The 27,416-nt window shown below is 33.8% G+C and overlaps 3 protein-coding genes, 1 long non-coding RNA gene and 1 other non-coding gene across 6 annotated transcripts; 3 read left to right on the top strand and 2 right to left on the bottom strand.

Moving 5' to 3' along the window:
- The first annotated feature begins 778 nt into the window (after positions 1 to 778).
- Positions 779 to 1,618, top strand: LOC135142502 (uncharacterized). The gene is made up of 3 exons (XR_010282553.1): positions 779 to 851; positions 909 to 1,004; positions 1,445 to 1,618. It is a non-coding gene; the product is annotated as an uncharacterized LOC135142502 (long non-coding RNA).
- A 7-nt stretch (positions 1,619 to 1,625) lies between these two features.
- Positions 1,626 to 2,363, bottom strand: LOC135142501 (uncharacterized). The gene is made up of 3 exons (XM_064074217.1): positions 2,082 to 2,363; positions 1,873 to 2,027; positions 1,626 to 1,815 (listed from the first exon to the last, which is right to left on the bottom strand). The coding sequence occupies exons 1-3, from the start codon at positions 2,203 to 2,205 to the stop codon at positions 1,663 to 1,665; spliced, it is 432 nt and encodes a 143-aa protein (XP_063930287.1). The 5' UTR covers positions 2,206 to 2,363; the 3' UTR covers positions 1,626 to 1,662.
- Positions 2,364 to 9,875: 7,512 nt separating this feature from the next.
- Trnal-uag (transfer RNA leucine (anticodon UAG)) lies at positions 9,876 to 9,955 on the top strand. Its single transcript has one exon. It is a non-coding gene; the product is annotated as a tRNA-Leu (tRNA).
- A 1,092-nt stretch (positions 9,956 to 11,047) lies between these two features.
- On the bottom strand, positions 11,048 to 12,330 carry LOC135142494 (peptidyl-prolyl cis-trans isomerase-like). Of its 2 annotated transcripts, none has more exons than XM_064074208.1 (6): positions 12,250 to 12,330; positions 12,118 to 12,191; positions 11,947 to 12,067; positions 11,792 to 11,884; positions 11,609 to 11,725; positions 11,048 to 11,172 (listed from the first exon to the last, which is right to left on the bottom strand). In XM_064074208.1, the coding sequence occupies exons 2-6, from the start codon at positions 12,184 to 12,186 to the stop codon at positions 11,081 to 11,083; spliced, it is 492 nt and encodes a 163-aa protein (XP_063930278.1). In that variant the 5' UTR covers positions 12,187 to 12,191; positions 12,250 to 12,330; the 3' UTR covers positions 11,048 to 11,080. The 2 variants fall into 2 exon arrangements, with proteins under 2 accessions (XP_063930278.1, XP_063930279.1); XM_064074209.1 differs by having other exon boundaries at positions 12,118 to 12,188; positions 12,250 to 12,328.
- A 354-nt stretch (positions 12,331 to 12,684) lies between these two features.
- On the top strand, positions 12,685 to 19,849 carry LOC135142508 (general transcription factor IIH subunit 3-like). Its single transcript, XM_064074223.1, has 13 exons — positions 12,685 to 12,703; positions 14,610 to 14,686; positions 14,856 to 14,962; positions 15,787 to 15,842; positions 17,737 to 17,802; positions 17,865 to 17,920; positions 17,984 to 18,058; positions 18,109 to 18,184; positions 18,240 to 18,295; positions 19,348 to 19,418; positions 19,493 to 19,557; positions 19,613 to 19,649; positions 19,759 to 19,849. The coding sequence occupies exons 1-13, from the start codon at positions 12,685 to 12,687 to the stop codon at positions 19,787 to 19,789; spliced, it is 792 nt and encodes a 263-aa protein (XP_063930293.1). The 3' UTR covers positions 19,790 to 19,849.
- The last annotated feature ends 7,567 nt before the right edge of the window (positions 19,850 to 27,416 follow it).

Genomic DNA, 27,416 nt, shown 5'->3' with positions numbered 1-27,416 from the left:
CTGGTAATGGGTGATGACAAATAACACCTATTCTGATCCGGAGTCATTAATACAATTAAACTAAAGTAATAAGCTAGGTAACCTTGAATTTAAGTAAAATTGTATAGGTGTAGTGGTAGTGTGTGACTCGTGCCACACGCTGCGCAATGACAAATAGTATTGTTTACCAGTATATAAAAAGATATAATCACACAAAATTTCGCAAGAACCGTAATCTTAGGATTCCTCCCTTCTGGTTGGGGGCGCTAGTTTGGGAGGCCTGGCTGGCAGTCGTCTCCAGGTTGCCTCGGGACTTGTGGCTAAGGCCATCTCTCCCGGCGGTGGTCTTTTGCCGTTTTTATACTACACTAGGCCGAATAGCGGGAGACCAGGCCCGATATTTTCCGTTTTTTCGGTCCTTTGGGTCAATTATTATAGCTTTCTAAAAAGCGTACATTGGTGGGCATTCGCGCCCCAACCCCTGCAGAAAAGGAGAATTCAGATTAAGCGGTTTAAGGTCTTAAGAAGACCGGCCGTAGTACGACAGCTATTATGCATTTCTGATACGACGACTTTGACTCTAAGACATTTACAACTTCATGTGCACACTTTGGAAATGTGGGTTTGCTGCTTGTAGGATGAAGGTTAATCTTTCTTACAGTTTAGCATTGCTGTTTACAAGAAAAAAAATTTAAAATTAAAGCCGAAAAGTCCAGCAGATGTTTTAAAGCGCTATTTTGTAGTTAAATTGGAAAATTGTTAAGTTACGTCACAAAAAATATGAATCGCTGCAGAGAATGTTTAATTCCCGTCAATATGTAGGTGTAGCAAACTCCATACCGAAAAGAAGCTGCTATTATATATATAATCGGGTCAGTTATAATGTATGCTCCCTTTTGTTGCTTCTACTTTAAGTGCCATGCAAGTAGATTGGAAGTCCCTCTTAGGATGATCACGGGCGCTGTTTATTGAAGACAAATGAAATTTTGTTCCTAAATCTGCAAGTAGATGCTATAAAAAATATGGTAAAAATTTGAATAGTTTATTAATTCTAAACTAATACAACAGATATAAAAGACCCAAACATTTTTGGAGGTCACTTTCTATGAGTCTTAATTTACCATTCTACTTGTTTGTTGTTAATTTATTTTCAATATTAGATTGTACTATACACTTTTTTGCATACCTATAGATAATCTAATTTAAATATAGATAACATATTTGTTATTTTAATATACTAAAGTCAAAGTAATTAGTATCATACTTGAGTTAACATATATAGGAATATAGAGTATATTTTTATATAACTATATATATAATACTGTCATATAGTTAACAATATATAAAATAGATTTATTTCTTTACCTTATTTATTTTTAACTTTTAACTTTATTTTATACTATTGCTACTAATGTATACTTATTTGTGGTACTCCACTTGTTTAGTATAATTTGCTTATGGGCAGGTACGCAAACCACGACTCTTCAAAAGGGGCTTTACCCCTTCTTTACCTCTCTTTTGTCCTTGAACAGGAATAAGTAATAAGCAGTAATGATGCGCTGCGTATATCCACTGCGAAATGTGACAGAAAAATGAAAGGAGTGATCAGTTTATTATTTATTTATTTATAAACGACAGTTCCTGGAGCTGGATCGAGTTAAAAAACTTCGAATACTCGAGCTCTCAAGAAATAGTAATCGCAGACTTATTGACATAGTGGTTTTTGTTAGGACTTGACACCTTAATAAATAATTTTCTGCCCCCTCGAGGTGGGAGTCCACTTTTGGGCGTGGTGGGAAGTCCAACAGTTTTCAACCAAAAAGGTGTCATTATTTTCTGACATAAACAAATAAAACTAGCGCTAATGCGGTCATGTGGACGGCGATAATGTACCTTCCCCCAGGGCTCGTAAATAAGTTCGCTCATCAGTAGGCGACTACTGTGCCTGACTAGCCTGTCGGCGGAAATTCGTTCTGTCGCACTTGAAGTGGCGACGCTATTGCAGTGGAGTCGTAGGTTCAAGAAGCAGACGCATATATCATTATTAGCTGGATGTAAGACATATACAATCCGTTTGTTTCGCAGAGAAAGCTTGCTCTTACCGCATAATGAAGGGTGAAGCGTCTTAGTTGCTGCCTTAACCTTCGCCATTGATAGTCCACGTGCGGCTGCCAGAAAAGTTTGTTGTCTATAATGACTCCGAAGTATTTCGCTTAAGAACACCATGGAATCTTTGCGCCATCAAAGGTTAAAAGGGTGCCAACAAAGGAATGCTCTTTTTAGTAATCAAAAGCGCTTTGCCCTTCATAGGATTTATAAAAACTTTCCAATTACGGGGCCAATCAGCAGGAGAATCAAGATAGCTCTTGGTTAATTGAAGTTAACACCACATCGACTAAAGTTGATTGAACTTAGCTAAAAATTGACCAAAATAAAGGTTCTCTTCTTCCAGTACAGTTTAAACAAAGCTTAGCTGGTGTTTTATTTTTAACGGACCTTTGGAAGGCATTTAGCTTGCTTTTGATCCGTACAGGTAGCGCCTTATGGGTTGTATATTATGGTGTCAGTTTAGCTTTGAATTGCGAGTCAGAGTTATACTGCTGGTGCAGGTACTCGCCCACTTACTAGGTAACCCATCGAGTTGTGCAAGTTATTCAAGCATTTTATTGGTAAGTATTGTTAGAGTTCATTTCCTTCCCCCTATGAATTAGGAATTAGTACTATTTAACATAGAACCACTATCTTAAGCCGTCATCCGAGGCTCGAAATCTGCTTGATTACCTAGGAGAATCCATAACTCCATCAGGGATTTTGTATTTGTCCTATTTTACAGGATAAGTAAGCACTCTTCTTCTTTGCCAAAATTACCAGTTTTATAAGAGCTTAGTAGCTTCCATAGAAAGGCGGGTGACTTCGACGATGTGTAAACGGCCGTATCACCGACCTAGAGGGCGATTTTTGTGTGCGAATTTGATGGAAGGGCACGTCGCTCATATAAAATGCAAATACAAGGGGCGATAGAAGGTAACCCCACGGGGCTCCGGCTGTTAAAGATCGTAGCGGCGACTGTGTTTCTCTCACGCACACACCGAATTCGCATTCAATTGAATATAACTTCAGCACGTTGTTAGGGCCTTGAGGAAAGGATAACAAGCGTAGTTTCCGCAGCAGGCCTTCCTGCCAAACTTGATTAATTTTCAACGTTAAGACAGCGCTTATTGCCTTCTTAAAGTTAAAAGCGCTAGTGGTTCATTCAGTTAAGCGGAGGAGCTGCTAGGCCATTGATTGCCCTTGTCGATATCCAAACCGACTCCGGCAAGGCGTCCCGTACGTCAACAACCTCTTTTAGAAGGCGCAGTAAAACGGTCTCACCCTCTTTGCCAACTGCTGACAGGAGACTGATGGGTGGGTACTTGCTAGTTGCTAATTCCGGTTTAAATGTCTTTAGCAGCATCACAACGGTCGCCCTCTTCCATCGTATCGGGAAGGCGCCAAGGACCATTGCAGATTTTACTAGGTATTGCAGATAATACATCCCTGTTAATAACAATTTCTTCAGCATCTCATTACTGATGGCATCGGGTCAGGCGCTTTTCGTTTGGGTAGTGCTTCGACAATCGCTTGAACCTCGCCAACATTAACTAGCTCAACTGGTTCGTGGACACCGGGAAGAAGGAAGCCCAGCTGTTGGAACGCTTCATGGGTAGGTAAGTGAGCAGCTGGTACGTTTTGGGTGGCAAAGAGATTAGTGAAGGCGTAGCTTTGTCTTCATCACTCTCGGCCACTATATTTCCTTCACGAAGGGGCGGTAGTGGTTCATGTCTCCGATTTTTTGTCTTTTCAACACAAATTTACAAAAGGAGGGGGAGCGGTCACTGTTGCCTGACCCATGCATATGGTGAAGCGTGCCCTCCAACTTATTGTTAAAACGGACCATTGAGCTTCTTTCTTATGTATTTGTGCAGTCGATTAAGCGCAAGTTTGTCTTCGGCGCTCTGCGATAACATAGCCACTCGGATAAGACGTCGACGTTGGCAGATAAATGTCTTTAGTTCGTTAGGCAGGCAGTCGGGGCGGTCGTTACCTCACGAGTTCAGTAGTGCGAGTCATGTTTAGTGCGCTTTAGAATAAGGCGACAGCATCATCCGGCAGGCCAGGTGTAGGCGGTAGTGATGGACACAGCGGGAAAGTGGTTTTTAAAAACCTGGGCCTATTTGTTCCAGTTGGTAAAAAGCGGGTGATAATCTTCGGTGTCCTCCTCGCGCCTAATTCGAGAATAACTGGAAGATGACAGCTCGTGGTACCCTTCAATTGCCGTTGTAAGACCTACACCTTCTAGTATGACGATACCTAGAACGTCCATTGCGCCTGCGGTCGCACATTGTGTTAGCTGCTGGGGGCCTAGTATGCACAGTCCGTTCTCAACAGCGTAGGCCTCAAGATTGTGGCCATTCAAATTATCGGCTCGGCTGTTACTTGAAGGGTACTTGTAATTGAGATCCCCGCACAAAACAGCAGAGGAGTCACTCTCAAAGATAACATTAAAATCGGAGGGCGGTAGTAACTTCCAAGGAGATTTGTAGACAGCGTTCTCAGACATGGGCCCCTTGTCGGCCCTACATAGAGAAATTCCCACTGCCTCGACATTTTGTAGAGCTGGCAGAGATATCGAGTGATGTTGAATGCACCGTTTTACCACTCGACCACGCCCCCGCCGCGTGCATCGATCCGGCCTTGAGGATACGTAACAAAGTTGCACAGGTTAAATGCGACGTTAGGAGGATGCATCCCATTGATGGCGCACACATCAATTCTTTCACGTTGCAACAGCTCCTGAAGCTCATGCTTTCTACTTTGAACACATTCGCATTCCAGAATAATAGAGAATTGTAGCGGCGCGTCTTTGGTTGAGAAACTGTCTTGCAAACAGACTCTAGTCCTATCACAATTTCAAGCATAGTGTATAAATTCGTCGTTAAAATTGCTAACAGCTGCCGTAAGGTAGGCCGTGGTTGTTGCTGTTGCTGATCAGTTTTTGAAGTAGAAGCGTGGCCAGGAGCTTATGAAATTAATGGAATAGTGGGCAAGTATTGATGAGGTTTTGTCCTCAAACGGGACGCGCAAGAGACTCCCGGAGTAACGGTGTTGTTTGTAATGAGCACCGACGGAGTGGACTTTGCGGGCTGACTGGCTGCCGTTCGCGGGTAGTATTTGCAGCTTTGATGATTAGCGGTGCGCTTCACCGCAATTTGCACAAGTAGCAGGACTATTTCGTGCTTTCTGCATAGGCTGTCAAGTGACCCTCACCGCAAAGCAAAAGCTTGCGGTGCGCCCAAAGCTCTGACAACGATGGTCTGGCCAACGCGCTCTTCCGAAGTCCTCCAATTGAATTTGAAGATGTCTTCAGTTCTAACATTTATCTCTCAATTCTGGGTGTATGTATTAAAACTGGTGGTAAATAACGCTTCTTACTTTCGCCATTGACGATGTCCTCCGTGTGCTTTCGCTCAACACGAAGGGGTGTGACACCCTGAGCGCGCAAATCCCCTTCAACGGTTGAAAGGTCGAGTTCACAGTAAATCCCACGGGGGACAAATTTAAAGGCTTTCACTCAGGTAGTTGACACGTAAACACTTGTGCTCGCAAGATCGCGAGATACCCACGCCGCTGTTTTGCAAAAGTTAAATAGTAAGGGCCAACTTTTGTTTTTCGCATAGAACAACGAGAGGAATCTTTCTTTTACGAAATCCCGTTTCATTCTAACATTCATTTTTCTTAGGAGCAGTACCAGAAGCACTACCCACCTCAACGTCTACTCTGTGTTTTAAAATTTTACAAGATTTTCAAGTCTGCGTAGTTTTCAGTACTCTCACTACTTTTATTTAAGCTATTATAAGTTATACTACCACCATAAATATTACTAAAATTTTTACCACTACTTAAATTATTATTAATACTGATAGTGTGGTCGCTCTCAGCTATATATTTAATAGAAACGCTATTATGAGAAGTATTAACATTAATACTACTACTACTATTAATACTAAAACCTACTTTACCGTTAAGAGCCTGGTTTTTGGTTGGCTCTCAATTCTCGCTTTCTTCTAATATTTCAAAAGTCTGTGGCTGACTAGATTTCGCAAAGCCGAGTAATCATTATTATTAGTTATCATACCAACAAGCTCCTTTCGTCTCTTAGATTTTAATTTGTTCTGAGTAGTTATTATGTGCTCATTGTTTAGCTTTGGTTGAGTCTAACTCTCTTCTGAGTTCTTCGTTGACAGCTAATAAGTTAGCAATCAAGGTTCGCAGCTCTTCTTCAGTAGAGGGACTCATTTTTAAAAGCAGATATAACGTAGATATATTAAGATAAATAAAGAGAAAAGAGGTTACAACGAAAAAACAATAATAGTAATAAATTAATATAATAATGTAAGCTTTAACAAGTCTCTCAACTGTAAGTAAAAAGTAGTCGAGGCACAGGCCACATCCGAAAAGGTAAAAAGATAGTGCGAGGACAAAAAAAACTTTCTTTTGGGGTCCAGTTCCAAATTATTTATTTTGTAGTTTTGACATACTACAGCCGTTACATCTGCTCTAAACTTAAACTGCTTAGTCTAAATTCCCTCAGTACGGAGAGGGTGGACGAGGGTAGTCTCTTGTAAGATAAAGACAGTGATGTCTTTGCGATTTAAGCGTTTAACACATTTTCCCCTTTTAAATTAATGTTATAATCAAGTTATAGATGTTCTAAAGACGTTTCCCTACTTAGTTTTCTAAGATAGGTACAAAAAATGTTTAGGTTGTTTATTATTAAAAAAAATGTTCGGGAGTATAGTTCAAGGCGTTAGTTATTAAATTTATGGGATGTTCTTCATATTGTGTAAAACATTTTATAGCCGTTTAAGGTAAAGCAAAAGAGGTTCAGTTTCACATTCATGATGTAATTGGGAATTCCGCAGAAACTAAGGAGCGCCTGTGAATATTCTAAGATTGTTTTGATGAATTTGAAGTCTGTATATGCGAAGTGGCGCAGTAAGGCTATGAAAAAGGTACGTAGTTAATAATAGGTTTGATAATAGCTTTATATATAAGGAGTCTATTTGCAAGCTCAAATGACTTCTTTTGCATATGAGAGTACAGAAGCAGAAGTTATATTTCTTAATTTTATTAACAAGAAAACCAATATGAGACGACTTCCAGTTAAAGTTAGAGTCAATAATAGCGCCAAGGTATTTTACTAAATCCACCAAGGAAGAGGTGCTTGCGATAGAGTTAGAGCTTAAATTTTTCCAATTTTTCTATTCTTGAGATGATCACAGCATGGCATTTGGCTGGGTTCCTCGCAATTTTCCACCTTGCAAACCAGTTTTCAAGTGTATAAAGAAGGACCTGCACATATTTAATAGCTAATGTAGTTGATTTCGAACCACAATATATGGCAGTGTCGTAAGCGTATAGAGCTAAAGAAGCTCTGTAGATAAGGGAGAGAATGTCGCATATATACAGGGAGTATAATGAGGATGATAGTAGGGACCCTAAAGAGCTCCAGCTTTAAGGACCCCTGAGGGTGGACAAGTGTTCTCTTCGTACTTCCAATGATCTACTGCAAAGAAATGAATATAGCACGCGCCTAAGATATTCTGGCGACTTGTATATAAATTAATTTATAAATAAGTCCTTCATGCCAGACTCTATCAAAATCTTTTCCAATATCTAAGGATATACCATAACTGTTGACTTCTTGTAATTAAAGGCTTTTGTATAGTGCTCTACGATCCTTAAAATGTGCTGTGTTGTGGAGTGTCCTTTTTGAAAGCCACATCAGAGTGGGGGGTATAAGATTTGTAGAATTTGCGAATTTTTTTTTAACTAGAAAGTACTATAGATCCAGCATTTTTGCCAACACTAAAGTAAACCAATTGGCCGATGATCTTTAGCATAGCTGCTTGTATGGTTACCTTTTAGTACAAATATAACGTCTGATTGTTTCCATCTTGTAAGAAAGTAACCCTAATGGAAAATAGAATTAATTGGTTTTGAAAGATACACAACAGCCACTGGAGGAAGATTTTTTAGCACCCGATTTGATATAACGTCCAGGCCCCTACTTTAATTAATTACAATTTGAACATCCTTTTCATTCGTAAAACATCTGAGAATTCATAGGTGACGCGACTTTGAGGAAGTAAGATAATATCCGGTTATGCACGAAATATTCATTTGTATTATTAAAATAGTGGAGGGCTTGTGCTGAGGGGACGAGCTTTCTGTGAATATATTGACCTTTTCCTTATTGGAATAAGCAATTTCTCCTTTGTCATTTAAAAGTTGTATATCAATCATTCTTGTTTGAGTTTTAAAAGATTTTTTGTCTTATTCCATATAGAATTATCGGACGAACTTAAAGATCTTAGCCAAGGGTTGCTATAAAAAGCATTTAATTCGCATTTCCGCATTACTCATTTTGTGAGAGGCTAACGTGTCCCATTGGACCCTTCTTCCTATAAATTCTCTTTTTAATCTTCTACATTTATTAATAAGTTCTTTAAGGTGAGAGGGAAGGATAAAATTTAAAGTTATATAGAATTTTCTGTGCTGGTGTTGTTTTCACTGAGTAATTTAATTTGTTTTCAAAAGAAGAGACAGCAGCATCAGCTTCAGAGGAACAGAAGGAATCGGATAGAGTGGTAAGTTAATCCACTGTGTTTCTAAAAAGATTCCAATTGGCTGCCTCTTTGGCTCCTCTCTGTGTTGGCCTGACTTAAATCTCCAACCAGCAATAACACCCAAGTTAAGCAAAAAGAATTCACAATCTTTCAAAAAAACTAATAATCACTTTTATGATTAACCCTTTGGTCTTATGTAAGCTTCTGTATAACTTAGTAATTATATATAACGTAAATTACATTTTGTAAAAGGTTAATGACAACTTTGAAAGAGGTAAGTTTTTATGGCAAGAGTTTTTAAAAAGATAATCTAAAAACGCATGTAAAATGGCAATAATAGCCCAATATGGGTAGATAACAATTTTTTTAGACAAACAATGCAGCATATCGACTACTTTCAGTTATGCTCATAAGCCTTATACCCATCTCATAAGCTCAACTGAACAGTGATCCACATAACAAACAAGATTATTTGTTTGACATAAGAAATGTCCTTCCTTTAGAATCAAATAGGCTAATGAATTTAAAATATACAGAATACACTTGAAGCCCCGGAAGATGTCCAATGCGATATATTCCTATAATTAACAGCAAGCTAAGCTAAGCATACTAACTCTTAAGCCCACAGAGGCTTTTATATTATAAAAAATAAATGTGGAAACTTTACACAAAATATTTAATATGTTTTAAAGAGCATTCATGTGATGGTCTTTAAAATTATAATAGGTCAAATGATTTACGAGTATATTTGTAAGCTGTTATGATAGATGTTTAAGCTAACTTTTCTTGGGAGCTCCCTTTGAAAAAAGTTTTATCAATGCAAAGATACACTAAAAGGTTTTGGTTTATTTTTATTTAAATACACAAAATTTTTAAAAAAAGGCTACTGAAGCTTCAATGGAGAACTAGATACAAAGGCACCACCACCACTAGCTATAAAATTGAAGTGTAACTTCTTTGAGGTTGATTTATAAGGTGTTACTCCTAACTGTTTAGAGCTTAGATAAAGTTTCCACTTCCAAAGGGTTATCAACTTACATGGGCAAACTTTTTATAACGGTGTACTAATTATAAGTTAAATAGAAAAGCTTCTTTTTCTTTATTATATACTCTGTAAAAAATACTGCGAAGGAGCTACAAGCATTGCAAAATATATAAATTTAAGAACTTTAATTTCACAAAATGGGGATGCCATGAATACAAAAACTGAAAGTAAGTGTACCAGATGGGCGAGTGGCCGAGTGGTCTAAGGCGCTAGATTTAGGCTCTAGTCTGTAAGGGCGTGGGTTCGAATCCCACCTCGCTCAGGGTTTTTACATACCTCCCCCCTTGAGGCGGTTTAGTCATTCCTCTGCGGTTTCCTGGTTTTTTTTCCACCTGAATTTCTCTTGACTGTCAACTACTTATGCATTCACTTTTCAAGACAGTTATAGCCTCGACTTTTTATAGATTTACTTCACTTCGAGATTTCTTTTTTTTATTAAAAAGATAAAGCACAAGTGTCACCATTTTTTTATTTTAATACAACTACGCTTTTCCTGTAAGTTACTTGACATTGAACTTTATCTTTTTAAATTCTTCTATCAAGTATAATTCAATAGCAATTATTTTTCTATTAAAAATTTTTGGTTAGACCATACCTGTACACTAAATTTTTCTTAAGCGAATCACGTAACTTTGGACTTTAAATTTAATATCAAATATATAGGAGTCCGAGGTCTTATTACAAAAAAAATGCAAATTATAAACTCCTTTTAAAAGACGCCTTCATATAAGAGAACATTTATATGGTTTTAAACAAATCCCACTTTAGAAAAGTACACTCTACTATACATGCTAAAAGCAAAATCTTGCTATAAGTTTCTATTCTTGCAAACTTAAATCGAATATAGAATTTATACTTTTACAAAAAGATTCCAAGGTGTGAAAACATAATTTCTCGGCTATCCAACGAAGACCTTATTTCTTGCTTTTTCATTATTTTTTTACTAAATACAACTGATACTCTAAATGTAGCTTAAATTCTGAAGCTCCCCCCTTTATAGGTACAACTAGCACACCTTCATAAAAAGTTTTCTATATAGATAAAGGGTAGTCTTTTAGCTAATTTAGAGTTGAAGACAGCAAAATAGCGTAGATTATTATAAGCGTGTTTTATAAATAAGAGAATAAATAACTATTCAAAGATTTAAATATATAAAGAAAGCAAAACGACCCTGCCTAACTCCAAATACAGCCGTGCAAAAAGTTTCTTTAAAAACAAACAATAAACGCAGATGGGTTTAAATACCAATATAATGGTGCTTTCTTCTAAATTAAAACCCACTAAACCTTATTCTTTAAAAAAAATTACATTAAGCTCTCCTTATTTTTAAATAGCGAAAGGTCAATTAATAAAATAAGGCCAAAAGTTTTTTATTAAAAATAACAATTTAAAGCTGCCCGCAATTTTCTATAGCAATCTTTTTTGAAGTCTTTCCACTCTGACTTCCGTACGACTCTATCACCTTCACTACGTCCATCCCTATTAACGTAAAAGTGAATAATGCTACAAAATCTACGATTTGCTTTAAACAAAGGAAAAGCGTTTATTGTCTTCCTACTATAATGCTAGTAGTCGGAGAATAAACAAAAACAATAAGGCAAAAAAAAGCTAGAAAATCCAACAATGACGATAAGAAAACAATAGCGGAAACAGAGTTGAAGAACAGTCTTACAAACATATAAACGCAGACCCCTATACAGAAGCTATACAAACTTCATAACAGAACTTATACTTCTATAAATCTAACTGAAACAATCCCAAAGAAATTATAAGTTGAGAAACTCAAGAAAATTTTAAACTCAACATTAATAATTTGCAAGCGTACCTAATAAAAGTTGAGTACAAACGTATATAGCAAAAAAGCTAAAGATTTTACACGTTACAACTCAAAAAAAAATAAGAAAACCAAAGAAACCTTCAGTGACTTCACCAAAGACAACATGCTTTCCATTCAAGTGAGAACACGAAGAAGTGCAAATGAAAAATTGGGATCCGTTGGTGTTCGGGCCGCAATTAGCCATAGAGAGAGCGCCTAACCAATAGGAAGTTATTTATTCATATAGTAAAGAACAAGTATGAACTATAGCGACTACAGTACCGACTTTGTGCGGAATCTTAAAGCTTTCATCTTCAAACTTGCTGCCATATATGGACTTTCCGCCAGTCCCGTTGTGGTTGGTAAAGTCTCCGCCTGAAATTCATATTTTTTTCATAAGTATAGCTTTTAAGGCATAAAAGAAGGCAAAAAGAGACCTTGACACATAAAGTTTGGAATAACTCTGTGAAACGTCGAGCCTTTATAGCCGTAGCCATTCTGGCCAGTGCAGAGTTGAAGAAAGTTTTCAGTCGTTTTAGGACAAACATCCTTTTTCAACTAGAAAAAAATGGTAATAAAGGTAAACTGAAAGTTAATACTATCTCTACCGTAAATATAATTCTGCCAAGCGGAGCGTTGTCGGCAGTCATATCAAAGAAGACCTTTGGATTAGCCATGACTTCTTAAATAAATAAGTTAACATCAAAAAACGATATTTACTAGTTAAGTATAGATATAACTTTCACAAGATTAAGTAAAATGATAATCCCAGAGTAGTAAAAGCGTGCCAAGAGAACACAGAAGAGAGACAAACCGGAGGCTTCAAGGAACTAAAAAATAGTGGAAAGGCGGGAAGCTCCAAGCTTTTTATAGCTGAGAAATTAAGCCGATCTAAAGTCACGTGGGCGTTAGTAAGTAACCCCAAGTGATAAAATCCTGAACCTCTAATAATATTCTCGAACATTTTTTTAAAAATAGAAAGGTTTGGAACAAAAGACAACTGTATAATTTTGTTTTGGTGACTATCTGTCAAATTGGGTCATAAAATGATCCGAGGTGCTGCAACAAGCAAGGATATGCGCAAAATAATTAGTTCAATACCGTTCGTAAGGTTGCTGAAGCTTTAAATATTGCAAAATCTACTGATTTTAACGTCCTAAAGCGCTATCGAGAAAATGGAGGCTGCTGTCAAAGGTAAAATTTCAGGCTGCCCTAAGCTGGTTTCATCAAGAAATCAATGAACTCATATAAATTTGTGTAAAAAAGGGCGACGTAATACGTTACTAGACATCACGTCACAGTGAAACGAAGAGCCGGGATTAAAACTATACGTGAATATTGTAAACCATAAATAAACAAAGCTGGACTAAAATTTTATAAGGTAATGGCATATATATTGTGTACATTACAGGAAAGCTTAGGAAAAACCCTTCCCGCCAAAAAAAATAAAAGAAAAATAGATATGAATAGGCGTATTTTAAACTAATATTATTTCAGTAACTAATCAAAATTCGATGTTTGTGTGGGGGGTTCTGGCTTCTGGGAGACAAGTTGTCAGGTCAAAAAAATAAACTTTTCATGCAGACTGCAATAAACGCACCGGGAAATCCCCTACAGGATTGATGATTTGGGGATGTATTTTAACAAAAGGTTTAAACAACTTGGCGTTTGTCAACGGTACTGTAAGCGCAGAGAACTACCAGAAAATATTAACTAGTCTTCTTCCGAGAATCAACAAGCTGTATTTTGAAAAAAATTGAGTTTTTGCGACAAGGAGCCTGTTGTCCTACAGCTAAGCCAACAGAAATAATGGATTTGAGTTTCCCAGCCTTTAATATTTCTGAAACACTAGCATAAGACAAAGCAGCAATTACAAAATAACCCTAAGAGAACTAACAAGAACAACGCTGCTGCTTTAAATCTCTCAAAAAATTAAGAATAATCCCGGATATTCCAACCCTCATTTTGGAAAAAAAAAAGTTCAAAAAAAAAAAACTTTATGTAAGAAACACCCGTAAAATAAAGTTAGTCTTATCGCCAGTCTTACTACATTCTCTTCCTTCTCTCTTTGCTTTTGTCAAGTGCAGTTCCATATCAGCAGTTTCTTATTTAAAGTCAAAACTGGTGGACTTGTGGACTAAGTTTACTCTTGAGTTTTGTAAATCTTTAGCAGCGACCACGCCTGCCAGAATGGCAACGGTTTTTATTCAAAAGGAAATGTTAACACCATACTAAACTGCACATTATCGATTTTGTCCCAAAATATAGTTGTCAACGATTTTTCATGTTTCTTGTAATTACTTTGTAGGGTCTGATTACCGACCTCTGTTATATATCAGGCATAGTTCAGTAGTAAAACTTCCATTTTCTTATTAAACTTATTTTATAAACCTTACTGTTATAAATAATTACACAATATATTAAATGGCTTGTTTCCACAATTAGTTGTAGGCTCGTGGAGTGTTCCACGGCTAAGGTTACCCTCATATATGGGCCAAAATAAGTTCGTATCATATCCTTTAATTTATTAAATTTAATATTGATATTAATGAAAAACTATTAATATATACTATAACTATTTTGCAATTGTTTATTCTGCTGAACGTTGGGTAACTTGAAGACAGTACTTAGTCTTTACGGAAATGTAAAGAGGGGGAATGTGAATAAGTATCCGGCCTCCTAGCCCCTTTACTTTAAGCACGCAATTGAGTCAGTGATCTGTAAAAGAAATTTTTTCTCACTGTTATAACGCTTACAATTATAGTGTCTTATATTTAAGTTATATTTCTTTAACAAAAATAATTATAACTTTTATTTTAATATGACTTCAGGTATAAATTTTTTTCACACTATTATAAAACTTACAATTGTAAGAAAGTCTTTATTTAAATGATATTTTTTAAACATAAGTTATTGAATTATTATTTTTATACGGCCTTAGGTTCCATACTTGCAGCTATAATTACGCCTATTTTATATCATTAACTTTGTTTTAACTTGTAAAGATTGCGTTAATTATTAAAAACTCCACTATGTTCACTTATTATATGTTTGGAGTTATTACTCAGTGTGTTTAAAAGCTACATAAACATTTTAATAGTTTCCGAAAGAGAACTTTTACTCCTTATAGTTGACGTCAATCCCTACGCATGGAGTAACAGTAAACTTTTAGAAAAAGTAATCTTTTTTTTTTATCAAGCGCAAAATAGCTAGAATCGTTATAGAATAAATTTTTAGTGTTAATCAAGATTTTTGGCTGCTTTATACCAAAAAAAAGTAAATTAAAAATAATTATACGATTTGAATTTGCTTAAAAAACTATATTATTATTCCTTTCATGTTTTAGATTAGTCTTGAAAAGTTTTTAGACACCATTCTTGTGTTTATTAACTCGTATCTCTTACTTTCTCACGGTAATCTTCTCGCTGTGGTGGCAAGTCACAATCAATCCTGGTTTCTCATTTTTATATTCTTGTTTTATTTGGTATATTAAAATATATATTTTTTGTTAACCATTTTTTTATTAAGTTTTTATTTACTCTTTTTACACAATTGCTATTTTTTAGTTTAAATAAAATTTATACGCTTTTTAATTGTTATTATTAGCGGGCTCGCTTTAATACTAAATTCTCTAATTTAGTTATTTTCAAAAAATTTTGTTATGCATTGCGAAAAACACTTTTACTTTTTTTTTCATTTAAATTTGTTCCTTGAAATATTTTTTATATTTAAATTTTAATATTTTCCTTTAATTTTAGTTTTATGTTTAAAACATATTTTTAAACACTTTATTGAAATTTTTTCTTGCCTTCATTTATTTTGCATTTCGCTATTTTTTAGCTTTAGTTTTGTTTTTTTAATGTTTACTAGAGTTTTTATCAAAATTTTGTTATCAGTTTTCTTTATACATTTATTTTTATTATTTTTACTTAAAAGCTGTTTAAAAAAAAAATCAACTCTATTTCCTTATTTTTCAAACTCTCTTAATCTCTAAGTTTTCTTACTTTTTAGCTTGATTTCAACTCTATACTCAATTAAAAATAGTTACTTTTATCAAAAAATTTATATTTATTATTAAGATTTTATAATACTTTTGATTGTTTCAACTTTTAATAACTTTATTTTATTCTATTATTACTTTTTATTATTGTCACTTTCGTTTATTTTTGAATTTCAGTTTTATAATCTTCACGATATAAATATATCTTCTTACTAAATGGTTTACTTAGTTGATAAAGTTATAGTAATTTTAATTTATTATTAAATTTTAATTTTAGCACTATACTTTTTCCTGAAGGGAGTAACGCTGCAGATTCACTTCTCCTATTTAAAGGTTTATATTTTAAAAAATAAATTTGTGTTCATTGTAATAAATGTTACAAGTATAATAAACTTTTTATAATATAATAAAAAAAATAAAAAATTATTATCTGTATCTTTTTATGCAGTGAAGCACCATATAACTGATTTAAGAGTGGAGGTTTGTATACTTTTTATAATTGAAATAATAATATTTTAATATTATTAATAGAATAATTAATAGAATTATTGTTATAAACTTATAAAAATATAATAATAAGAGTAATAATTAATAATATTATATAATAAACGTAATATAATAACGTTAGAGAGTTCGCAGTACGAAGTTTTTGCACTCGCAAATGCTCAGCTCGTGAAAAATATTAAGTCTTTTCTTCTTAAAGAAAGTAAACTCAATAGAAAAAAATATTAGTTTTTATGAAAGTAGTAAAGTTGTAGCTAATTTATTTTTTTTAATAAAAATTCTAAATGTGTTTATTTTAATGTAATTTAAAATTTTTTTATCGGGTTTTTGCATATTTAATTTAAAATTTAAAGGTTTTATTATAATTTTAAATAATTGTTAGACTTTTATTTTACTATTTTACTTTTTACTATTATTTAATATTACTGTTATTTAGTTTTGTGGCATAAAATATTTCTTCCTATAGAATAATTATTTTTAGCAAAAAAATTATGGAAGCTCTCAAGAGAAATGCTAATAATGATAGTAATAATAATAAAATTAGAAAACGTAATGCTCATGGGCATGTCCAACACTGCCAAATTTATTTGGTAGAATTTTTTTCAAATGAGTACCAGAAGTTAAAATAATTTTTTTCGCGGTAGAAAACTTTTTAGTTTGCTAAAAAAAAGAATAATGAAAAGCGTGAAGAACCGCCCAACAGTGAATTGAGCAGCCGATTCACGTGCTGTTGGACAAAACACGTGTTTACTTTTTTTAGATTCATAGAAGTTATGGATTATTTTTATTTGGCGAATAATAAATTTAATACAATGTTTTTACTCTTTATTATATTGTAGAAATTATTATTTTTATTTATTATTAATGATAATATATAATTATTATATACCCTTGATAAATTTTATAAAAATTTATAAAAAATAGAATTTAGTTAAGATTAAATATATAATATTATTGTTTTATAAATATTTAACGTTATATTAATAAAACTGATAGAAAATTCTGTTTTTTAAATTTATAAAAATTTCGAAAAAATCACTTTTCTAAAAGATTGCTTTTTCTATATATAATTAAGACCCTTTAAACACCGTATATAGAGGGCGGGCAAGAAACTTGCTCTCGAGTTTCATTTTTTTGTTTTATCGTGCATATCCAAGACTTTGCTTTGACTGTAGTAAGTAAGTCCTTTGGATTTATAGTTGAATTCATTGGCTACTGCATAGGTCGGTTACTTAAAGGATAGGTCGCACGGGGGTTATTTTGAGTACACATCTTCAAGTTCCCTCATAGGGCCTGCGTGCCTTTGATTGTTAGCAAAATCTTGGTGCCTTCGTAAAGTTTAGTACATTCATTAACGGAATTTGAGATTAATGTGTCGTCTTACGTTTCGTTTTCGTAGAAGCGTCCGCAAAGATCGGACCCATTCTAGACCCGAGTGGTTCATTAGTTTTTTTTAAAGTTATTAATAAATCGTAAACTCTTTTTCTATTACTATTGTTGAAACATGACTGTTATTATTGAATACTCGAGTTCATTTTACTATTATTATATTAACCTCGGTTTTATTAATAATATTATTTGAGAAAGTATAATATTTATATTTGAATGTAAATTTTTATAATAATATATAAATGTGGTGATTTATAGGCATAATTTATTTGTTTTTTGCTTATTTTAAGTAAAAAATAATTAATATTGATATATATATATTATTATTTTACAGCGAAGGCGGATAACTTTAATGCAAAACATTCATTACTCGCAGCCGCCTTAGGAAAATCGCTTTGTTGTATTGCTTTTCTGTAATAAAATAATAATATTTATTATAACCATTATCATCGTTTCTTACAGATATTCATCGCTTTAGAAATAACGAAAAGTTTCAAGAACTTCTAAGCAGAATACTCGTACTTTCCAGTCTATATTCTATATATAATACTTTATATTCGAAAAATTCACTAATAATAAAGCTTCTTACCGTCTCTGAAGATCATTCAGTTCAGTATTTATCTATAATGAATTCTATTTATGCCGCTGAAAAGTTGGTATTTTTTTTTTCTTTATTCTTATTATTGTTGTTATTATTGTTGTGTAGAAAATTCCCATCGACTGCTGTGTGATTTCTGAAAACGACTCTGGTTTTCTGCAACAGGCTTCCACCTTGACAAAAGGTTCAGAGATAAATTTATTATATAACAAGAATAAGATTATACACATGTGATCTAGGGCTCTACTACAAAGTTGACTTGAATGGAAGTAAATATTTACTTCAGTATTTATTGGTAATCCTCTGCCTCATTTTTATGACAAATACTACTACTACTACTACTACTATTAATAATAATAATAATAATAATAATAATAATAATAATAATAATAATAATAATAATAATAATAATAATAATAATAATAATAATAATAATAATAATAATAATTTTGCTCATGGCCAGCGCGCTTGGCACTTGCAACGGCAACGAAATAAAATAAACGAATCAAAAATTTTATTGAAACCACTTAAACACTCATGACCCCCCGTTTAATTTCGTAATGACAACAAATTTGCAATTTTATTGGCCTTTTTAGTATGCATCTTTTAATCACGTAAACAAACAGTAGTGATTGGATATTATAAACTGTTAGCGCTTTGAAAAATTAGCTTCTTCTAATTAACTGATTTTCTTTTTTGTATCTACAAAATTATATAAATATGATTGGCTATTGTAAATTTCATTAAACTATTAAAAAAATTATAAGCTGATCATTGGCCTAACCTTTTTTACGGCGACCATATTCTCCAATAGTAAAACGTTTGAGCTCCTATAGTCAAACTTTATAAATAGAATTAACAATAAATATAACAAAAGTAACTCACTTTATAATAATTGACCAATTACAGCTAACTTTTGCATCTAACTTTCCTTTAAAAGAAATCTTTCATAATTTCTATTATATATGAGCTTTAGTGTTTTTTTATTGGCTCAAAGGCACGTGCAATCGAGTGTAATATAAAAAACTATCTTATAACAAATTTTATGAAAAGTGTACAATATTTTGAATGACTCTCCAAATTATCTTTTTATGCTTTTTATATACTCGACTTTGATAGTTCTTATATCATTAATAAAGTAATTCAAAAACTTTTTATATAAAGAAAATTTATGTTTTTTCATAATTTATATATTATATATATTGTTATATCTGTTTTTTTGAAGTTCATAATTAAACTTTAACGCTTTATCGTTGCAATGAAACTTTTTGCCAAACAATAAAATTTTTAATTTCTTACTTTTTGTTGGCTAACTAAACTATTTATTGGCACGATTGGTCATTGCAGACTATTTTTCTTCCGTCTGTTGAGTTGCGAAAGGATTTACGACTGCCTATACAGAAAGAAGTTGATTTCCGGTTTATTTTAGTTTTTTAACACTTTTTAAAATAATTTAAAAAAAAAAAAATTATTTTTTTATTAATAATTTAAGTGCTTCTTGTTTTTGCCATAATCAAGTGATCTCGTTGGGCTTCGTTTGTTCGGTTTGTCTTTCCGGTATTTATTTATTTATTTTTTTTAAGTTTTATAATTTTTTTTTGCTTTTATTCAGTTTATTGTGGGGATGTTCCGATTTGCTCTACTTGCCAGTAATTTCTTATACGTTTCCTTTTTTCTTTAAAAGAATACTGCTTTATACAACTTAATATAACTTTTTTTATACATCATGTCAAAATTTGTAGTGATTAATATTATCAGGTCCCGGTTTAGGCCTTGGAACTCTGAATAACTGAGATTTTGAGTTTTCTTTGACTTAAATAACTTATAATAAAACTTTTTATTTATGTTATTTTTTACGGCATTTACATAAGTATGTTATTTTACTTTATACTTCTCTTTTCACTTAGTGGAGTAGCTATTTTTCTTTGTGCTTTATGAAATTTACAAGTTTTTTTCTACTGATCTTTTTACTCGTTTATTTGTGTAGTGACTACTTTTTTTAATGGTTAGAATTAAGCTTTTATTATACATATAAAATTTATTAAAACTTTTTTGGAACCAGGCTTTTCAAATTATACGACTGATCCTTAAATTATATAACGCTTTCGTAAGTGATATTTACATTTTGCCAAAAGTTCCTTTGCTTTTTGGAAATAAAAGTTTGCCTTTTGGTAGACATTGTTTATATTCCTCAAGTTTTTACTAGTTTTATTCTCTTGCTTTCGTGATGAAGCCATTAAATCAAATAGATAGTAGAATTGTTTAATTTATCAAACGCCGAAGATCTGACTATTTTAAAGTGAAGAGTTGCCCAGATAAAACTTTTAATATTCTGTAATTGTATAATGCAGTATGGTAAAAATTTTGACTTACTAAACTATAATATTAAATTAGACTTAAGTTAGAAAGACAACAAACAAAGCCAAAGCAACCTATAACTCTGATTTCTATAAGTATATCTTCTACACTTTAAAAAATTGTATTTACATTAAGTATAACCGTATTAGTTTAGTCCAAATAACTATGTAAGGTTTGCTTCTCTTTCATACTACGTATGACCTTCAACGCATGAGTACGAAACTGAAGTAAACCTTTTAAATTGTGGGCTTCTTTATTACAAACAATTATATTTGACTTTATATGCTAAATAAATATTGTATACAAGACTAATTATAAAAACTATGGTCGACGCATGTTTCGCAATAAAGGATAACCAAGAAAAAATGGCAAATTGCGCTACAAATTTCTTGTTATGAGATAAACCATGTTATTTATTTATTTTTTAGCAGAGTAGTAAACAAATATTGAGCACAAACTTATTTTGGTTCCAAGTTTACAAAAGGACCATCTGTTTGCAGAAAGACTTGACTGGTAGGATTCTTTTAAGTATGCTTCCCAACGAATTTAAAGCGAATAATTAAATAAGAGTGAATAACAGAAACACAAAAAAAATGTTTTACTAAAAAGGAAGAACTTAAAGCTATGATGTAATTTGGTCTAATTGACTTGGCTCAAAGTTTGCAAACGGTCCACCCGAATACTGATTAAGATATATAAACATTATAAAACTGCTATCCTGCTGTGAGAAGTTCTATATTATAGTGCTCTCTTAATAAAAATTAATTGTAACTTTTCTCAGACTTTCTTAGTTTCTCTGTGTTTTGTGGAAAAGTTAGAAGAGCGGAAGATAAATCGGTGTTAGGCAGCATCTTTGTGTCTGGCTTTGTAGTTTTTAAAAGCTTAGCATGTAATATTAAAAGAGTCTGAACTTTATTAATAGATTTTAAAATAGCTTTAAATAATTTCATATCTATAAAATGATCAAGTTATATCTATAATATTTCACTAAAGACATCCAGCCCTTTAAAATTCCAACTTTAATTTACCTCGGTTAAAAATGTGTGTAACGAATTTAAGTTTCCGTAGATCTAAGAGCTGGTCCAATTGATATTGTTTTGAAACAAAATGGTTATACTGACTACTCAGGTTTAATATGGCCTTCCAACCACCCTTAACTAGCTTTAGACTTATTAACCAACTTTTGCCAAGCCTCATTTACGATTAGTTAATCAAAATAAAGTCTCTTAACTGAAATCTTTCGGTTGTGACAACATTTTATTTTAATATCTTTTTTTTTCACAACCCCATCAAGTAACGACTACTCCGGAAACTTTACTTAAACTATAAAACCTAGGAAACCACCACTTCCTCTATGCGAAACATGAAAAAGCGCCACTTTTCTTCTTAGAACACCACCCTCGCTTGGTCGCGTAGCTTTTAATAAGCCTCAGCCCCTGCTAGCTAGTAAACTTTTTAAACCTAATCCAGTGGTGTTACCTAAAAATAGTAGGCCTCACGCCGAATGTGGTAGGGGTCTTAATACAAAGAAATAATAAGCCAACTGAACACAGTTTTATTAAAAGTTTGTTTAAAAGTAGCACACCAAGCAAAGTGAAGATGCAATACTAATTGATTTCTATCTTTTTATGCTGGGGCTTGATTTCATTCTTAACAGCAGTAACCCTCAGCACGCCATCCTCATAAGAAGCGGAGATGTCTTCAGGCTTAACAGATTTAGGCAGAGAAAAACAGCGCCGATACGAGCCACAGTATCTTTCTCTTCTGTGCCAAACAACTTTCCCTTTTTCCTCCTTTTTCTCCTCTTCTTTCTTGGAGGTAGCAGAGATTGTCAAACAATTATCTTTCACGTCAATAGATATATCATCCTTTTTGAATCCTGGAATATTCATTATCAGCTTAATAGCGTCATCGGTTTCCCTTATATCGGTTAACGGAGCCCCCTCACGTTCGTCCTGAAGGATAAAGCGAGAAGGAAAGAAACCATCACGGGAAATAAGTTGGTCACCAAGAAGGCCAGGAAACAGAGTCATTGCGCTAAGACCAGCAGAGTTAACAGCGGGCACCTCGCGCTCAATCGACCCACTTATATATTATCTACTTTTATTCCAGAATTTTACTTTGTAAAACTAGCCAATTAATGTGTTAAACGGATGCACTTTATAAATAAATTGTCCAATAAGAACTTTTTAAGAATCGGGGTTATGCATGCAATTATCGGGAAAATTATCTTAGCTTGCCTTTCTTTTCCTGGTCTGGCCATTTTTAGAGTAGAATTATGATTTATAAAACTTAAAATAAAATTATTTAAATAAAAAAGATTTTTATTTAGGTTATAACTACTTTTTTAAGCTCTTACCTTTACTATTTTATATGCTAAATTGTGTTTTTAAATATAAATTGTGGAATAACTTTTGGTGTAAATTTTAGTTTTTCTTACTTTTAAACTGTAAACAATTTGTTTAGCTTTATAAGTGATAATTTACTTAAACAGCAATGGAAAAAACGCTTGAATTTTACTTTATCGGTTACTTTTTTGGTTTATCTAATATTATCTCTTTTTCCAGACGAATAGATGTTTTTTATTTAACGTAAATTTTAAGAATTATTTTATTGAAAAATTTACAAATTTGTAAAGCATCCGTCTTTATTTTTTAATATTTTTTAAAGCTTTTTAAGCTTATTGTTTTCTATAGGCGGTTTTAATGTTAATCTATAGAAAAGAATGTTTTATTACTAGATGACTGGAAACAATAGTTAATTAAAGATTGTAATAAGAATGCAGGTTGAAGTGCTTTGGTTGTAGAAAACTACTTTTATAAACTTTTTGTTGTGGTTACACCCATCTTTTAAAACTTAGCTTCATCTTATGTAGCATTTCATATAAAACTATACAGACCAATTTATATCAATTTTAATTTAGCATCCTCTCGCTATACCTGCAGCAAATTAAAAGGCTTTGATTTTTTATGTAAAAATGTAGTGCATTCTCGGTAACACGGCTTGGAAAACTTAAATTAGGTTTCTCATGTTAAAAAAGGCTATATACAAAGCTGTGTATTGCAATTCTAGCTTCACGCTTTTAGGTAGTACGTATACTATTGGTGTTATCGGCTGCAGACGCTTTTTAAATTAAAAGTCGTCAATGTTGTAAAAGAGAGGTTAATTTTTGTCTAACTATTCATATATAAGGAAACATTAACTTAAAAGTTAGGTAAACGAAACCATTTTCATATACGTAAGAAGTAACTATTAAACCCCACTCATTAATGATTGAGGGGAAGAAGATTACAGCGTATTTCACTTTACAGATTGCAAATACCTTCTTCCTTCTTTCCTTTTAAATAGTAATAGAAGCACCCTTGGGTTTAAGAGGCAGATGACTTTAGAAAGTTAACGTATGTCAGGTTCACAAGGCGCTTAAAAACGAAATTTCAAAATAAATATTATAAAAAGTATAAGCCAAGATAAAGTATACAATCAAAGAAGATTTTTATTTGCGTTAAAAAAGGGGTAAGGAATGACTTCTGCGTTTCGAGACCTTGAAATAATAAGTTATGTGCTGCACTTTGAATTGGTGGCCATCGAAAAAGGTACATGACTACTTGACGGAGGTCATATTTTACTTTAAGTTGAGCGCTCTTCTTGCATAGTTTTAAAGCTGTCAAAACTTGGATGAGTTATCTCAGTTAATCCACTATAGAAAAATAAATCGTCAGATTAGCATCTCATTCAAACTATCCAAAGTTCGTTTTAGGATTGATATAATTATGTAAGATTGCTAATTTGTATAGCCATTGTCTGCAAAAATTAAATTTTTTTTTTTATTGAATAGAATGGCAAAAAAGTAACAAAAAAATTGATAACATTATTGCTGCTAATAATTCTTTAAAAATTAAAAATATTTCATTTTAAAGCCACTAGCTTTAAATATAGCTAAATTGATGTAGTAAGAAAGTTTTTCGTAACATTAGCGCCCGAGCTGTCAGGCGCAGGCAGGAGTATTATTTTATTAACGATTTGTGAGGAATGTTTATTAAATTCGCGCGCAGAGTACTTACTTTTACTGATAACTTAGATTATATTGCTTAGTTTGTTTCTAGCTTCCACGAGTCATCTCATAAATATTTACATACATACACACATATAAGGGTGGAGGTTCACAAACTATTTTTAAACTTGATACCTTAAATGATTATCGTCCCCTTAGAGCGGGCATACATTTTTTGGTGTGGCAGGAAACCTAACAGAAGAGGTGCAATTAAAGCACATCAAGAGACCGGCGGAAGGCGTGTGCCTATTCAGGGTTTATATGGAAGTACTTAAGTCCACTGGTGGTTTGGATGCTACTATGCATTTTTAAAAAAGACCAAGTCGTTCTGGACCAAATCGTCGTAGAAAGTGTCATTGCGTACGAAGTAAAATGCTCCGGTCGATAGTTGCAAGCTCTTTCTTGTTGCGTCTGCAGGAGTGCAACTGTCGATGGAGTACCCACACCTTATAAGGGCGAAGTTATCGTGCGGAACATTAAGCTTTTTGTGCACAGCAGCTGGTAAGTGTGTGGGTTGCCGCTTTGACCTTTACCCAACGTCTGCGTGTTACCATCACGTTGGTCGCTTAACCACTGGTATTTGGCTTAAGGGTCCCACGGAATCTAAACATCTTCGGGGGTTAGAGGTGCAGGTAGTGTCCATACCGTTTCCAGTAGAGAAATGTTTTTAAGTAGCGTGTAAGCGTTGCCTTAATGTCAAGAGTTCTTGAGGACGCGTTAACTGCAGTGTCTTCGGCGTAGAGTGCGATACTGGTGAGGGGATTCGCATAGAGTGAACCTTTCAGTATGTAAAAAACGAAGAGCAGTGATAAGAGCAGCAAGCCTCGCGGAGTACCAGCTGTCAGTCGACGATTTGATAACAGTACAGCGCTAATCCTTACACAAAAAGTGCTTTTGCATCGATGCAAGTTTGGAAAAGTAGGAGATTCTGGTGCCATATACTGTCAAAGGTCTTTTCGCCTGTGCATTTCCTATAATTTAATGTCCGAGTGGTTCGCTAAAAAAAGTGTAAAAGTTGTTATTTTGTTGAGTGGTCTCCTCTAAATTCAAATCAAATTTTGAAAGCGTTTTTTGTGCTTTTACAAACCCTCCTGGCCTTCCTAGGAGAACCCGTCCGGTGTTGCGGCTGTTGGGCAACGTTTGCTAGGACCTTCTGAAGAGAGCGCGAAGTTTTGAGTAGAATCACAACAGTGGCTGTTTTCCTTCCTGTTGGGAGGGAGACACGTGACGTTGCAAAAAAAAAAGTTGCCAAACAAGAAACGTTCTTAGCAGCCATCGGCGGCAACTTTTTTAACACTTGCTATTGCAGGTCAAAACCAGGTGTTTTCAGTTGGAAACCAAGAGACTAAATCAGCGATTCCTTCAACTGTGCTCGGTTTGATAAGTTCAGCGCCGGCGGTTAAGGACCTTGTAGTGTCTTGCCCTTAGTCTTTTAAGGTCGTCGAGTTATAGACACACACTAAGCAGCTGGATGGTTGGCAAAGAGCGCCAACAAACCACCAGCACGCCAGTATAAGCGGTGAAGGTGGTGGCTGACAGGGGTTTTAGTTCTTTTAACATGCGTTGAAATGATTACCTTCCTTCGTCGGCCGCTGCGGGCGCGTCCTGCAGCCTCGCCTCTTAGCAACTATTGTGAAAAGCAGTTAGGTCGTCGGGGTTTTGTGTAGCAGCGATCATGAGAATTGACCAGCGGCGATGACGAATAAGGTTTATTAAATAATCTGGTAGACAACCAGGGTGAAACCCAATTTTACGGCTGGTTCTCGCAGTTTAGTAGTAAACAATGCGCTCTTAAAACTATCAACTGTTTCCCCTAATTAAAACTAAGTTGGAGGGGAACATATAAGTATAGTGTCGCTTCGACTGTAGGTGTAAAGTAAATTTTGTTCAATCCGTAAAATGACAGTGACCAGCTTCCGTTGAGGCCTCCACCTAACTCCAATGGGATGCTCAGGTGTTCCGACGAGAGCTCATTCAACTCAGCAAAAGATACCGGCTGGTGGCCATCTTGAGAAAGTCCAAATTCCCCGTTTTTGCCATGTGTGTCGAGCGTCTAGGTGCCAGCGGTACGTACTTATTAATTTTGCGTTAAAAGTTTTAAGACGACTGTAGCCAGTACGAAGTCAAAGGCGGTATAGAGAACGGCTGGCAGACCGCGTTGAAGCGGCTCATGCAAGTAGCAGTCTCTCGGGGGTTCGTAGAGAGAAATACCCTCGGTCCCCCTCCTGTTAGTCGAGTTGGGGCGGTCTCCTCCACCCCATTTAAGTTTGGGAGAGTAAGTGGTAGAAGAAAAATATTGAGCGCGGGTTAGCTGATATATACATAATTTAGCATGTCTCCTAACTGGCCCACTTCTTTTTTTATGGATCGATCTTTGTAAAAGTAAACTTTTTTTAAAAAAAAAAAAAGGCAAAGAAACACTTTGGGTAAATAAAATTAATTTAAGATCTAAAGGATTTATTTTTGAGCTCTTGTTTTTAACTTGTGCTTCTTTTCTTGCTTTGATAAGGCAGGCCTTTTTTTATTCCATTATAAGTGCTCCTTACTCGGAGTTGAGTTCACTTTATAATTAATCTATTAAAGTTATGTCAAAACTGTTCAAATTTATATAATAAAATGGTTTTAAATAAAAATTTATCAGATATAATAATAGCAGAAAAGTACATACTAAAAAAGCGAATCGTACACATTTTTAGACTTTAACTAGTCAGGTACGTGTGGCAGTGACCTGTACTGCTGGCGCTACTTAAACTAAATAAAGCTTTTAAAAAACTCTCACTCAGACGTGCTGCGTGAACTTAATGTTGCATTTAAGTTTTAAATTTTCTAATAAAAATTTTAAGACATAATTTAGTACGTTTAAATGACTACTATTGTTACAAGATGATTTTCTAACTTTGAAATACGTCAGCGCTCAATACTTATTTACAACTTTTTCTACAGCAACCTTTACAGGAACACTTTATTATCTTTAATTTTTCTGGATTTATTATATCAAAATATTTTA

Source organism: Zophobas morio, unplaced genomic scaffold (assembly GCF_036711695.1).
Source record: "Zophobas morio isolate AGI-343-1 ecotype UQ-CSIRO unplaced genomic scaffold, CSIRO_AGI_Zmor_V1 ptg000048l, whole genome shotgun sequence".
In the NCBI taxonomy this organism is placed as follows: domain Eukaryota; kingdom Metazoa; phylum Arthropoda; class Insecta; order Coleoptera; family Tenebrionidae; genus Zophobas; species Zophobas morio.
This window is presented reverse-complemented; position numbering and strand designations above follow the sequence as displayed.